Source organism: Dipodomys spectabilis, unplaced genomic scaffold (assembly GCF_019054845.1).
Source record: "Dipodomys spectabilis isolate Male_0828 unplaced genomic scaffold, ASM1905484v1 ptg000227l, whole genome shotgun sequence".
NCBI classification, from domain to species: domain Eukaryota; kingdom Metazoa; phylum Chordata; class Mammalia; order Rodentia; family Heteromyidae; genus Dipodomys; species Dipodomys spectabilis.
Genome location: NW_024870904.1, coordinates 1,667,757 through 1,681,332, shown reverse-complemented (window position 1 = coordinate 1,681,332; position 13,576 = coordinate 1,667,757). Strand labels below are relative to the sequence as shown.

At 40.3% G+C, this 13,576-nt stretch overlaps 1 protein-coding gene across 1 annotated transcript in view; it reads right to left on the bottom strand.

The window, feature by feature from the left end:
• Positions 1-4,781: 4,781 nt before the first annotated feature.
• Positions 4,782-13,576, bottom strand: part of LOC122123294 (zinc finger protein 260-like) — an 85,635-nt gene continuing 76,840 nt past the window's right edge. The window contains exons 7-9 of the mRNA XM_042697652.1: positions 6,945-7,288; positions 6,520-6,608; positions 4,782-4,815 (exon numbers count right to left, since the gene is read on the bottom strand). Of these exons, the coding sequence (XP_042553586.1) occupies positions 4,782-4,815; positions 6,520-6,608; positions 6,945-7,288 (467 nt within the window). The remainder of the gene's footprint in view (positions 4,816-6,519; positions 6,609-6,944; positions 7,289-13,576) is intronic.

The following is a 13,576-nucleotide window of genomic DNA, read 5'->3' as shown; positions in this document are numbered from 1 at the left end:
GAGATGAATACGGTTTAAAAAAGGGTGTGTGTGTGTGTGTGTGTGTGTGTGTATGTGTGTGTGTGTTTATCAATGAAACTTGCTGACACTGGTCTTTTTGTTTTCATTTGCTCATTTGTTGTTGTTGTTGTTGTTGTTGTTTGACATTCCTGGGGCTTGAACTCAGGGCATGAGAACTATTCCTGAATTTCATTATGCAGAAGGCTACCACTCTCCCACTTGAGCTACAACACCAGTGCTTCTAGGGGTGTTTGGTAGTTTTTGTTGTTTGTTAGGTACTGAGAAATCAAACCCAGTGCTCTATGCATGCTAGGCAAACACTTTATCACTAGCCCACATTGCCAGCCCCAACCACACTGTTTTAAGAAAGGAGGCAGGCTGGGAGTGTGGCTCAGTGGTAGAGTGCTTGCCTTACTCATATGAGACACTGGATTCCATTCCTCAGCACCACATCAGCAGAAAATTCATTGTGACTTATCACCAATTAAACGCCAGAAAACTAGAAGTGACATTCTGGCTGAAAGTGGTAGCATGGTAGCCTTTAGTGAAAAGATAAGGACATATGCCAGGCCCTGCCTGAGTTTAAACCCCACAGCCAACAATTAAAAGAAAAAAGAAACAATCATGAACAAACAAAAACCTAAATGCTTGCTCATTGCCTTTGTTCTTCTATTTTTCTTTGTTCTTGTAACTGTATACTTCATATCATTCCATTTTCTACTTTCTTCCTTTCACCTTGGGGGATTGAACCTTGGGACTTGCACATGGAAGGTGGATACTACATACCAACCTATTCTTTCTTCTTTTAAAATAAAAAGTCTGCTTATAGGACAGGCAAGGTAGGGAAGTGGTACAGTGCTTGCATTGCATGAATGAGGAGCTGGGTTCTATTCCTCAGGTCCACATGCACAGACAAACCTGGTTTGCTGTGGCTCAAGTGGTAGAATGATACACTTCAGCAAAAGCAGCACAGGCACAGCACCTGGGCCCTGAGTTCATGCATGAGGACCAGGAAAACAAAATGTCTGCTCATTTAAATTAGTCAAGGCTACCCCTGCAATTTAAAAGATACATACTTTTGAGCAACTAAGAGTCCCAATGTGAAGCACCAGTGCCATTAAATCAGAAGATCTTTTTTTTCTTTTTTTGGGGGGGGTCTAGTCATGGGGCCTGAATTCTGGGCCTAGGTGCTGTCCCTCAGCTCTTCAGCTCAAGGCTAGCGCTCTACCAATTGAGCCACAGTGCCACTTCTGGCTTTTTTCTTTTTGTTCATATGGTGCTGAGGAATGGAACCCAGGGCCTCAGGCATGCAAGGCACACGCTCTACCACTGAGGCACCCTCCCAGCCCCTAGATCATGAGATTTTAACTACTTGTTCTAACCAGGACTCATGGTTTCCACAGAATAGGATATAAAATTCACAACATCATATAGACATATGCAAAGGTGCTTTTGCAATCACTTGGTAAAGGACTGTTTACCTATCATTCTGTAAACCACATTCAAATTCTTCTGCTAAATATTTGGAAGAAAGTATTGTTGCACAGATAATATTAGTGGTCCACAGGTTGAATTCAGGGGCAAAAATTTGTGAGGCTTCCTTTCCCTTCTATACCAGATGCCCTTTTGTATCACTGATTTTGCACCTTAGGGTTTTGCTTCCTTGTCTGGGCCTTTCTACACACTAATTTTTATAATTACATATCACAAGTAGCAAACAAGATAGGCACATATGAGCAGATCCATCTTTTATTGGCTAAGATACCATTTTCATGAAGCTTTTGCTTGGGATGGCCTACAAATACTACCTTTCTAATTTCAGCTTCCTGAGTAGCTAAGATTCCACACATCAGGGAGTATAATTGCTCATTTTTAATTGCTGTTTTTAAATTAAAAGGAGGAAAGGGTGCTTTACCAGTTCAGTGAGCAGTAAGTCCCTTAAAGTTTGAGCTCAAGCAATAGTGTTGGCCAAATTATAATAACAAAAATAATAAAATCAATAATAAAATGGTATCATCAGGGATACTTCGAATGAATGTGGTATGTTGGTTCATGCCTTTTAATTACAGCTATATGACAGGCCTAGCTAGAAGGACTCCAGTCCATGAACCATCCTTTATCAGAAAGCATCCAATTTGGAAAAATAGAATGAGCTATATCCAAATGGCCAGGGTGTGTGTGTGTGTGTATGTGTGTGTGTGTGTGTGTGTGTGTGATAAGTAGGAAGGCCAAGGGCCTCCCAATCCCTCTATTTTTTTTTTACTAGGCCTCTGTAGATAAGGAGAAGGGTGAACAGTGTGAGGGAAGGGGTTAAGCTTGGAACCTAGCTAAATCTGGCAATGTGAAGTCCACTGTCCTTATCTCGTAAATGGAATCATAGGCAGGATCTAAGGATTCTCTTTGAACAATTAAAATAAATACTGAAATTGTTGAAGGGACAGGAAGCCGGAGGTGAAGCACTGAATGAAACCTCTTGTTCCCAGACAGAGATTTCTTCAGAACAGCCCACAGGGATCATGCTTTGATTCCTAGCTTTTATGGAGGCCAAGATGAGAGAATCCCCTTTGAAGCCAGTTCTGACTGGCTTCAACTCAGTTCCTGAGTTCAACACCTCATATTGGCACAAATACATTCCTTCATGAAAGTGTGAAAGTAGAGCTTTTCTTTTTTTTTTTTTTTGTGGGTCCAGTTGTGGGGCCTGAACTCTGGGCCTGGGCACTGTCCCTCAGCTCTTCAGCTCAAGGCTAGTGCTCTACCACTTGAGCCACAGCGCCACTTCTGGCTTTTTTTTCTTTGTTTATGTGGTGCTGAGGAATCGAACCCAGGGCCTCATGCATGCAAGGCAAGCGCTCTACCACTGAGCCACCTTCCCAGCCCCAGTAGAGCTTTTCTTGTAACCAAACAGCTCTGGACATATCTAGATGACTGGCTTATATAGGTTCTGGACTCTTGGTCTTGATTTACTTATTAAGCACTTTCTGATGCAACAGACATTTTTTCAAAATGCCGCCAGGATATCTTTTATTACATAACTATACAGGGGCATCTATCTTGGCTCTAGAAATTCTAATGTTAGGTCAACCTTTGTGTTTCTGTAAAAGAAGACAGTATATTTGTTGGAAGCCACATTTTGGAAGATGGAATACTGGAGTCTATGACACAGTTAGCAGTCTGCAAGCAGCCTGTTGTAACAAAGACTTGCAGTCCACAAATACACTTAGACAGCTTGGAAACAGGACAGAAAGGAAAAAAAGAATAAAAGCAACACCAAGAAACCAATGAGCATCAAGAGAGTGCTGAATTGGGACACTGATGACCAGAGACAAGCCAGGAGACAGGACACAGGACATGATCACAGAGACATGTGGCATGGCATCTGGTGCCACTGTTGCTGCAGCCTAAATAGGGTTTAAGCAGGAGGCAGGGCTACAGGAAATTCCCAGTTCCAAAAACTGAACTAACAGATTGAGTAACATATCAGCCAAATGTCCATGCCTGCTTCCAGGGATCCAGCCACACCCATCATTTGGGAGGCAAGTAATGGATGGGGCATTTCCTTCCCCCTGAATGAAAACAGACCCCACCATCCACCATGTGGCCAAAAGGGCACCAGCCACACCTGACCTCCTTACTTAATATTACTGTATTATTAAATCAATTTATAAAATGTTACATCCTCTTTATCATTTTGTAAACAGTTCAAGAATTTGCTTTTTGTAAAAGCCATTTTTCTTGAGCCCCACCTCTGAAAGAATAATTCTCACATTCACCAAATACTAAACATTCTTCTTTTGAAGTTTGTTTCTTCCTTCTTCTTCCTTCCTTCCCTTCCTCTTTCCCTCTCTCACTTCCCTCCTTCTTTCCTTCCTTCCTTCCTCTCGGCCTAGAAGTGATGCTATAGCTCAAGTGGCAGATAGTTTTACTTTTTGTTAACTTAAATTTTTGTGAGTGATTGCAAAATGTCTTATTTTTCCGAATGTCTTATCTATCTTGGTCCTATATGAGATAGCAAATGAAAGCCTTCTTCTCATAACAAAGAAATATGTGTTCGGGGCTGGGTAGATGGCTCAGTGGTAGAGCACTTGCCTTGCATGCATGAGACCCTGGGTTCGATTCCTCAGCACCACATAAACAACAACAACAAAAAAAAGCCGGAAGTGGCACTGTTGCTCAAGTGGTAGAGGGCTAGCCTTGAGCTGAAGAGCTGAGGGACAGTGCCTAGGCCCAGAGTTCAGGCCCCACAACCAGACCAAAAAAAAAAAAAAATGATACCCACTTCAGATGTATATGTGTTCTGGGTTTTGGATATATACTCATGGCATGGATATATACTCATTACACAAACAAAATATGGAACATCATATTGTATTTCAAAGTAAGGCCAAGAAAATTTGTAATCAGCCTCTAGAACATTGAGAAAATGCAGGCTCATCACATCGTCCACACTGGTGTTTTATCATAGCTCACTCAGCAGAACAACTAAATGGACTAAGAGTGAATCAATCACAAGTTGTTCATCACCAGTAATTAATTAAAGAAAAAAGCAAGCACTGAAGACATTTTGGGGTTCTCCCCCACAAAATGCAGAGACTCTTGTCTTTATCAACCACATTTTTGAAAAAATATATTTTTATTATAAAGATACTGTATAGATTGATTATACAATTATGAGGAAGGTCATGAATACATTTCCAATCAAGCATTGTTACCCGCTCTGAGAAAGATTTTACTACTATGGATGTACTGCAATAAGGACTAATATCTTCCATCAGATCTTCCATTCAAAACTGAACTGGAATAAGTAAGTCATTTGTACTATAAGACATGGATCACACATTCAGAGGGAGACTTAAGGGAGCAATAGAAAACTGGTTGTTCTCATGTTCTTGCCTCCTATCATAACAGTCTTTACCCATCTATTGTTCCCCTAACCATGTTGAAAATGATCTGAATCCAGTCCCAAATGCCCAGAGCACATTTTTCTAAGAGTTTATCAAATTACCCTAACAAACTATTCCTTAGTATAAAAGACACAAATTAATAACTTCAATCTCTGAATTACTTGTCAAGACTGATTGTTTCTACATGCTTTGAATAATATTGAAAGACATCATCCACACTCAACACAATGAAAGGATGAGAAATGTCGGCTTAGAAAGCTGAAGAGTGAAGAATGGTTTCCCATCACACCTAGCTTAACTCTGCCATGAAGGATTTCTCTGTATAATTTACAGAGGTTTTCTGACAAAGATTTTCCTAGGTTGGGCTTCTTTCTTGGGTGAATGTTCTAATACTTGCTGAAGGTTGGCTTCTGGTTGAAAGACTTCCTCTCATGTTTATATTTACAGAGATTCTGTCATGTGTCCAGGTCTCTGATACCTGTACAGATGTGACTTCTGGCAAAATGTTTTCGATACTCATAACTTCTGTCCTGTGTATGCTCTCACATATACTGAGGATTCAATTCTGATTGAAAATCATTTGTTCTGTGCACTACTTTCTTTTCTCCTATGTGAGTCAGTTCTCTGATGAACACTGAGCGATTCCTTTCAGATCAAAGGCTTTCCACATTTGTAATATTTTTAAGATTACTCCGCTGTGTGTGTCCTATGAACTTGGATCCATGACTACTTGGTAAAGGACTTTCCACAATTGTTACATTTTTATTTTCTCGCCTGTCTGTTCTCTGATGCAAACTGAGTTAGGACTTTTTCTTGAAAACCTTCCCATTTATTTTTCCTACATACGATTTCTCTCCTCTTTGTGTTTGTGTGTGTGTGTGTGTGTGTGTGTGTGTGTGTGTGTTGTGATGAACCCTGAGCTGTGTCTTCTAGTTGGAGGACTCAACATCTGTTATACCATAAGGTTTCTATGCCGTGTGGGTTCTGTGTTGCAATTTCAATTTTATTACCGTGAAAGACTTTTCCCATTTGGAACAATCCTAAGTTATTTCATTTGTGTGAATCAACTTATGTGTGTTAAGCTGTGACCTCCAGGTCTTTCCACACTGGTTGCATTCATAAGGTTTCTCTCCTTGTGTTCTGTGATGGATGTGAAGTTGTGCCTTCCAGGTGAAAGAATTTCCATGCCTGCTACATACATAGCATTTCTCTCTGGTGGTTTTTTTCTGATGGACAGAAAGGTGTACGTTCTGGATGAAAGACGTTCCACATAGGTTACATTCACAAAATTTCTCTCCTGTGTGTGCTCTCTGGTGGATAGTAAGGTCTGGCTTCTGGCTGAAATACTTTCCACACATATGACATTCATAAGGTTTTTTTCCTGTGTGTTTTCTGATGGACAGTAAGGTATGACTTCCAGGTGAAACACTTTCCACACATGTTACATTCATAAGGTTTCTCTCTTGTGTGTGTTCTCTGATGGGCAGTGAGCGATGACTTCCAGGTAAAAGACTTTCCACACAAGTTACATTCATGAAGTTTCTCTCCTGTGTGTGTTCTTTGATGGGCAGTAAAGTATCGTTTCTGGGTGAAAGACTTTCCACACAAGTTACATTCATAAGGTTTCTCTCCTGTGTGTGTTCTCTGGTGGACAATAAGGTATGCCTTCTGGGTAAAAGACTTTCCACACGTGTTACATTGATAAGGTTTGTCTTCTGTGTGTGTTCTCTGGTGGACATTGAAGTTTGACTTCCAGGTGAAAGACTTTCCACACATGTTACACTCATAAGGTTTATGTCCTATGTGTGTTCTCTGGTGGCCAGTAAGGGCTGCCTTCCAAGAGTAAGACTTTCCACATATGTTACATTCATAAGGTTTCTCTCTTGTGTGTGTTCTCTGGTGGACAGTAAGGTGTATCTTCCAGGTGAAAGACTTTCCACACACGTTACATTCATAAGGTCTCTCTCCTGTGTGTGTTCTCTGGTGGCCAGTAAGGTGTAGCTTTTGGGTGAAAGACTTTCCACAAACGTTACATTCATAAGGTTTCTCTCCTGTGTGTGTCCTCTGGTGGATAGTAAGGTTTGACTTCGTGGTGAAAGACATTTCACACATGTTACATTTGAAAGGTTTATCTCCTGTGTGTCTTCTCTGGTGGATAGTAAGGTTTGACTTCGTGGTGAAAGACATTTCACACATGTTACATTCAAAAGGTTTATCTCCTGTGTGTCTTCTCTGGTGGACAGTAAGGTGTGAATTCTGAGTGAAAGACTTTCCACACACGTTACATTCATATGGCTTATCTCCTGTGTGGATTCTCTGGTGGACAGTAAGATATGCCTTACAGGTGAAAATCTTTTCACACATGTTACATTCATAAGGTTTCTCTCCTGTTTGTGTTCTCTGAGGGAGAATAAGGTGTGTCTTCTTGGTGAAAGACCTTTCACATTGTTTATATTCTTCAACTACAGAAGAAACATGAGGACTATATGCAGCACATATCTTACCAGGCTCACTGAAATCACCCATATTCTGACACCCATGGAGCTTTTCTGTCCTCATCCCTAAGGAGTTCCCATTATTCTTAATCAGTTCTGACTTCTGTTTTGAGCTCAAATTAAAACTTCTTATAAGTCTCACTTTTTCCTCCCCTGGGTTACTATTCATGATTGCTACTTCAGATAGATATTCATTGTGATTTTCCTGACAGGTGCTAATCACATCCTCCATTTCTGGGACATCTAAAATGAATAATAGAAAAATAGACAAAAACATAAATGAGATCCATAAATTCCTTAATATAAAGATATTTCCTCACATTCTGTTACTAGATTTTCAAATATCAAAGCATTGTTTTATGCAGAATATATACTTTTCTACACAATGTAGTAATTAAGAAAGTAGTACTGATATTTTACAATAGAAAACAATGTTTTTGGTTTTTCAGATTTTTCTATTTTTCTCCAGGAAATATGTACTTACATTATTCATCTACATCCTCTTAATGCTTCAATTCTGAATCTCCCTCTATGCCCAGCACCACTGATAAGAAATTGTCCTGATCACAGGATAGCAGCCCTAGCATACTCCGCTTTTCCTCCTACCTGCATCATACAGGTTTAAAGGAAAATGAGATCACCTTTTGTACATTTCTCATTGTGTTTTTCTCTTTCAGAATGACTTCTCTACAGACAAAGAGAATTGCTAACATTAACTACACTGGTACACCAAATTCAGTTTGTCTCCACGTGAATTCTGGATTGACAATTCCTTGAGACAAAGGATCACCTAGTTCTCTGCCACACATGACTCAGGGGCACTAGGAATACTATTGCTCTGTACAGCTCAAGATAAACAGACCAACTGGGCTCTGGACCCATCATTACCATTCAAGATGCTTTAACCCACCTGTGAAATTCTCTTCTGAGCCTTCTCTTATCCATGGTTCTGCACCTTGCTCCAGCTTGACAATCAATTTAGGTTTAGGAACACAGAGCCCTGTGATTAAGAAATAGTGGAGAACTATTGCTCTTGCTGGGTCATCATTAATGTAAGGTCGCAGACATCCTGTTCCCAAGGTTGCTACTAAATCTTATTTCTCAATTGTTATTTCTTTTAGGGGGGGGGGGGGGACGGTTGTACGGCCTGAACTCTGGGCCTGGGTACTGTCCCTCAGATCTTCAGCTCAAGGCTAGCACTCTACCACTTGAGCCACACCGTCACTTCCTGTTTTTTTTTTCTGCTTATGTGCTGCTGAGAAATCGAACATAGGGCCTCAAGCATGCAAGGGAAGCACTCTACCACGGAGCCACCTTCCCAGCCCATGGTTTCTCAATTCTTAACAGCTCAATTGTGGAGTTTCCCCAGCTTTGGGTTTATTGTGCCAATTGTGTGGCTTGAACTCAGCTCTTTTTCTCAAAGCTAGCATTCTACTAGTTTGAATGTTAGCTACATTTCTAGTATTTGAATGGTTAATTGAAGATAAGAGTCTCATGGTCATTTTTCTATAGTTGCTGGCTTCAAACCACAATCTTCAGATTTCAGCCTCCAGAGTATCTAGAATTCGAAGCTTGAAGCACTAAACCCTATAACAGGTTTGGCTTACAAACTTTCAACTACTGATTTCCACATCATAATCAGTAGTAACGTATATCCTATCTAGACTGTAGATCCACCAAAATAATCATTCCAAGTCTGGGAAGTCAGTCTTGTATTAGTGGAACACAGTTGACTTTTGTCCAACTACTGATTTGCTTTCTTAAAGAGTGAGAATAAAATTAGCTCTTGAGTTACATATAATCAAGTTGAAGTTTCCCTTAGAAAGAAATGACACTTCCCATGGACTGGAATCTTATCCCTAAATAACATAAACAGTCTAATGTCTAGTAATAATAATGTCTAGTAAAATAAAAAGCACTTGATCTTCCAAGTAAAAATGACCTTTGCTCACCCAAGGACATGAGGTTGCTATAGGTCTCCAGCATTACATCTCTATGAAGGGTCCTCTGACCAGGATCCAGATCCTGCCCCTCCTTCCAGGTGAAGTCCACAGCCACATCATCAAATGATATCAAATTCTGTAATGGCACATATCCATCAAGAAATCAGACCTGGGTTATGAGAACTCCAATCTGGTATTTCATTATGCTGCAGGTATGCTTTTTTTTTTTTTGGGGGGGGGGGGGTGTCCGGTCATGGGGCCTGAACTCTGGGCCTGGGCACTGTCCCTTAGCTCTTCAGCTCAAGGCTAGCACTCTACCACTTGAGCCACAGCACCACTTCAGGCTTTTTTCTTTTTGCTTATGTGGTGCTGAGGAATCGAACCCAGGGCCTCATGCATGCAAGGCTAGAGATCTACCACTAAGCCACCTTCCCAACCCCTACAGGTATGCTTTTGTCTTACATAAAATGTTCACAGCTTGCTGTGTTATCTATTCACTGAGAGAATTAAATAGCAAATTAGAAATATTTGACAATATATAAACCTGGTCATTAAAATACACAGATTTGTAGGGCACTGGTGGCTTATGTGTTCAATCCAACCTACTCAGGAGGCTGAGGTCTGAGGATCATGGTTCAAGGCCAGTCCAGGCAGGAAAGTCCATGAGACACTTATCTCCAATAAACTACCAGAAAACTGAAAGTTGCACTGTAACTCAAGTGGTAGAGCACTCACCTTGACCTGAAGAGCTGATTGACAACAGCCAGGCCCAGAATTGAAGCCCAAAGACCAATAAAAATTACAGTTTCCCAAATGCATGCAAACACATTTCTGCTGCTAGCAACAGAGACAAGGTAAAAATTCTACGGATGGCTGGTAAGGTGGCTCAGTGGTAGAGCACTTGCCTTGCATGCATGAGGCCCTGGATTCTACTCCTCAGTACCACATAAGCAAAAAGAAAAGAGCCAGAAGTGGCACTATGGCACAGGTGGTAGATCAATAGCCTTGAGCTGAAGAGCTGAGGGACAGCGCCCAGGCCCAGAGTTCAGCCCCAGGACCAGACCCCCCAAAAAAAAAATTCTAAGGAGACAATAATCTGGCATGACAACAATAAGTCTAAAGAGGTATGTTAAAAATTATATTATCATTTTTTGATAAAATTTTAGTACATATCAGGGTAACAATGAATTACACAAATATTTTTCCTGCATTTACATATACTGCATCATCATAAATCCTATTTAGATCTACTATTAACAAGTACTATAATAAGGAAGCAGCACACATTCAGGATATCACATGGAATACAGAACATAGAACATGACCAGATCTATGAAAAGCAGTGTCCACATGAATGTTAAAAACAGTAGCAGTACTTCAGAAAGAAGCTAATGATTTTTTGGGCCCTTATAGGATTTGATTTAGTTCCCACATAAAACTATCCTAGGTTGGGCTGGGAAGGTGGCTCAGTGCCTTGCATGCATGAGGCCCTGGGTTCGATTCCTCAGCACCACATAAGCAAAGAGAAAAAGCCGGAAGTGGCACTGTGGCTCAAGTGGTAGAGTACTAGTCTTGAGCTGAAGAGCTGAGGGCCAGTGCCCAGGCCCAGAGTTCAGACCCCACGACTGGACCCCCCCCCAAAAAAAAGAAAAAAAAATATCCTAGGTTAACCATGTTTGGTTTAAATACTAAATATTGAAATGTGGTCATAGATACCCTGGTATTTCCTTCCTACATAAAAAAGAACTGCTACCATGAAGTTTTGTAAAGTTTCCCTACATTCTACAATACAAAATATAGGTAGGAGGGGAATAAAATGTTCCTTGACACGATTTTCATTTTAATAGGCCTTCATGGAAGGTGGAGGCAAATTTATGCAGGCTCAAGGAACACTCAAGATGACAAAAATGATAAATATGACCAAATGCTCAAATGTGGCACATATTCCTGAGTCATTTCAACAGTAGATCGCTAAGGATATATTTCCACTTGTGTTAGTTAATAGTGAAATTCCTCAGAGATCAAAATCAATTCCTGAGCAAACATCTGTGAGATTTTGCAACAAGTGATATTTCTAATAGAGAAAACCTCAGCACTGCATTGTTTTTTTTTTTTATCAAAAGTAGTTCAAATCTTATACTGGCAGTGAATTAAAATATTCAAAATAGTGGGAAGGAAAAACAAAACTGAATACCACATCAAATGAAGTTACCAAAGATAACAGAAGCAGGAGAAATCAGGTTTTCTTGTAGTGTATCAATTGGGGGAAGGAAGTACTTTTCTGTATGGAACTCTGAAGTTGAGCTGCAGGGGGTAAAGGATTGAGAGGTTGGAATTCCAGCCTGACTGCACTGAGAGCACTGAGAGCTGGATGCAGAAGGCTTAAAAGAGAATTCTGGAGAGGGTTAAGAAACTGGAGTGCAGGCTTTTTCTTTAGTTTTAGAAAGATAGCAGCTGAAACTGAGGTGCTGTTTAACTTGAGGGCTAGGAAAGGTGAACTTAATGTTTGCATTTTCTCTGGGCGCCAGTCTTCTGTCTCAGGAGAATAAGGAAATATGTTTCCCCCACAACCTGTTGTGGCTCTGATTGTATTATTAATATAGATAGTTCATTTTTAATGTTATCAATAGTAATCTTCCCTGTGTGCACTCAAGGAACTATGCTAGCTTGCTGATACCCAGGAACCAAGTGCCAGAGAGCCTTCAAAACCCTAATTTCCCCTAAGTCTATCTGTTTATGTTTTTGTGTTTCTCTAATTGTCTTTGGTTCTGGAATCCTGTAGAACTCTCTAGGAAACAATTTTCCTATATAATGAGTAAGAAAAATGTTAATCATAAGAGCCACGTCAGCAAAGTAAAACTGATCACTAAGAAAAACTAGCTCCCAGATAGACCATTTGAAGAAAAGAAACAACTGAGACACATATGGAGGAAAGATGGAATGAAAAAAGTAAAAAAAAAAAAAAAAAAAAAAGATTAAAAGATAGATACAAAGAGTGAGGAACAGAAAAATAACCAACACTAGTGAGTAGAAAATCAAGATTTGAGAGAGAATATAGAGGAAAGGAATCTTGTGAGGATACTTTAGAAAACAAACAGGGTTTTGTAGAAAGACCATAAAGTTTAGCAACAAATATAGTTTCAAGTAAGACCAAGACCATGAAGTGGCCCAAGAAGTATATATGGAGATTAATTTAAGTACATGTAGGTTAATCATTTCTTAAGAACACATGAAGTTGAGCTGGGAAGGTGGCTCAGTGGTAGAGTGCTTGCCTTGCATGCCTGAGGCCCTGGGTTTGATTCCTCAGCACCACATAAGCAAAAAGAAAAAAGCCGGAAGTGGCGCTGTGGCTCAAGTGGTAGAGCGCTAGTCTTGAGCTGAAGAGCTGAGGGACAGCGCCCAGGCCCAGAGTTCAGGCCCCACGACCGGACCCAAAAAAAAAAAGAACACATGAAGTTGTGTGTGACCAGACTATTTCAGCAATTCCAGGAAAATGTCATTGAGATAGTTTAATGTTACTCATGAGGATGTGATCTGGTTGCAATCTATCCTTCACCTTTCATGAGATATAACCTCCTTGGTGTCATTACATCACATAATAAGTGTGAATCAATTTTATGACAACACAAAACATAGACGTTCTGAAGCAAATCTGCATTCAACTTAGAAAGAATATAACCATTTAATCTGCTAAATCTACAAGCAATCTTTATCTGCTAAATCTACAAGCCATCTTTATCTGATTTAAGAATATGTTCCTGAGGCTGAATCTGTGTGGCTGGTATTCTTTTTAATTCTTGTTTGTTTGTTTTGTTTTTTTTTGGGGGGGGGTCCAGTCGTGGGGCCTGAACTCTGGGCCTGGGCGCTGTCCCTCAGCTCTTCAGCTCAACGCCTGCGCTCCACCACTTTAGCCACAACTTCTGGCTTTTTTCTTTTTGCTTATGTGGTGCTGAGGAATCCAACCTAGGTTCTCAAGCATGCAAGGCAAGTGCTCTACCACTGAGCTACCTTCCCAGACCATTGTTTTTAATTCTTGAACATCTTAGGTTCATATAATGGTGGAAAACAAATGAGAAATAAAAATAACAAATAAAAAACTCACCAGAGATCCTTTCATTCTTTCTTGCTGCTGACAATGAACAGAAGATTCTGGAAGCATGGCTGAGATATAAGGCAAATGACATATTCAGAAAAGAATCTGTGAGTATTTTGCCCCAGAATTTCCTCTTGCAAACAT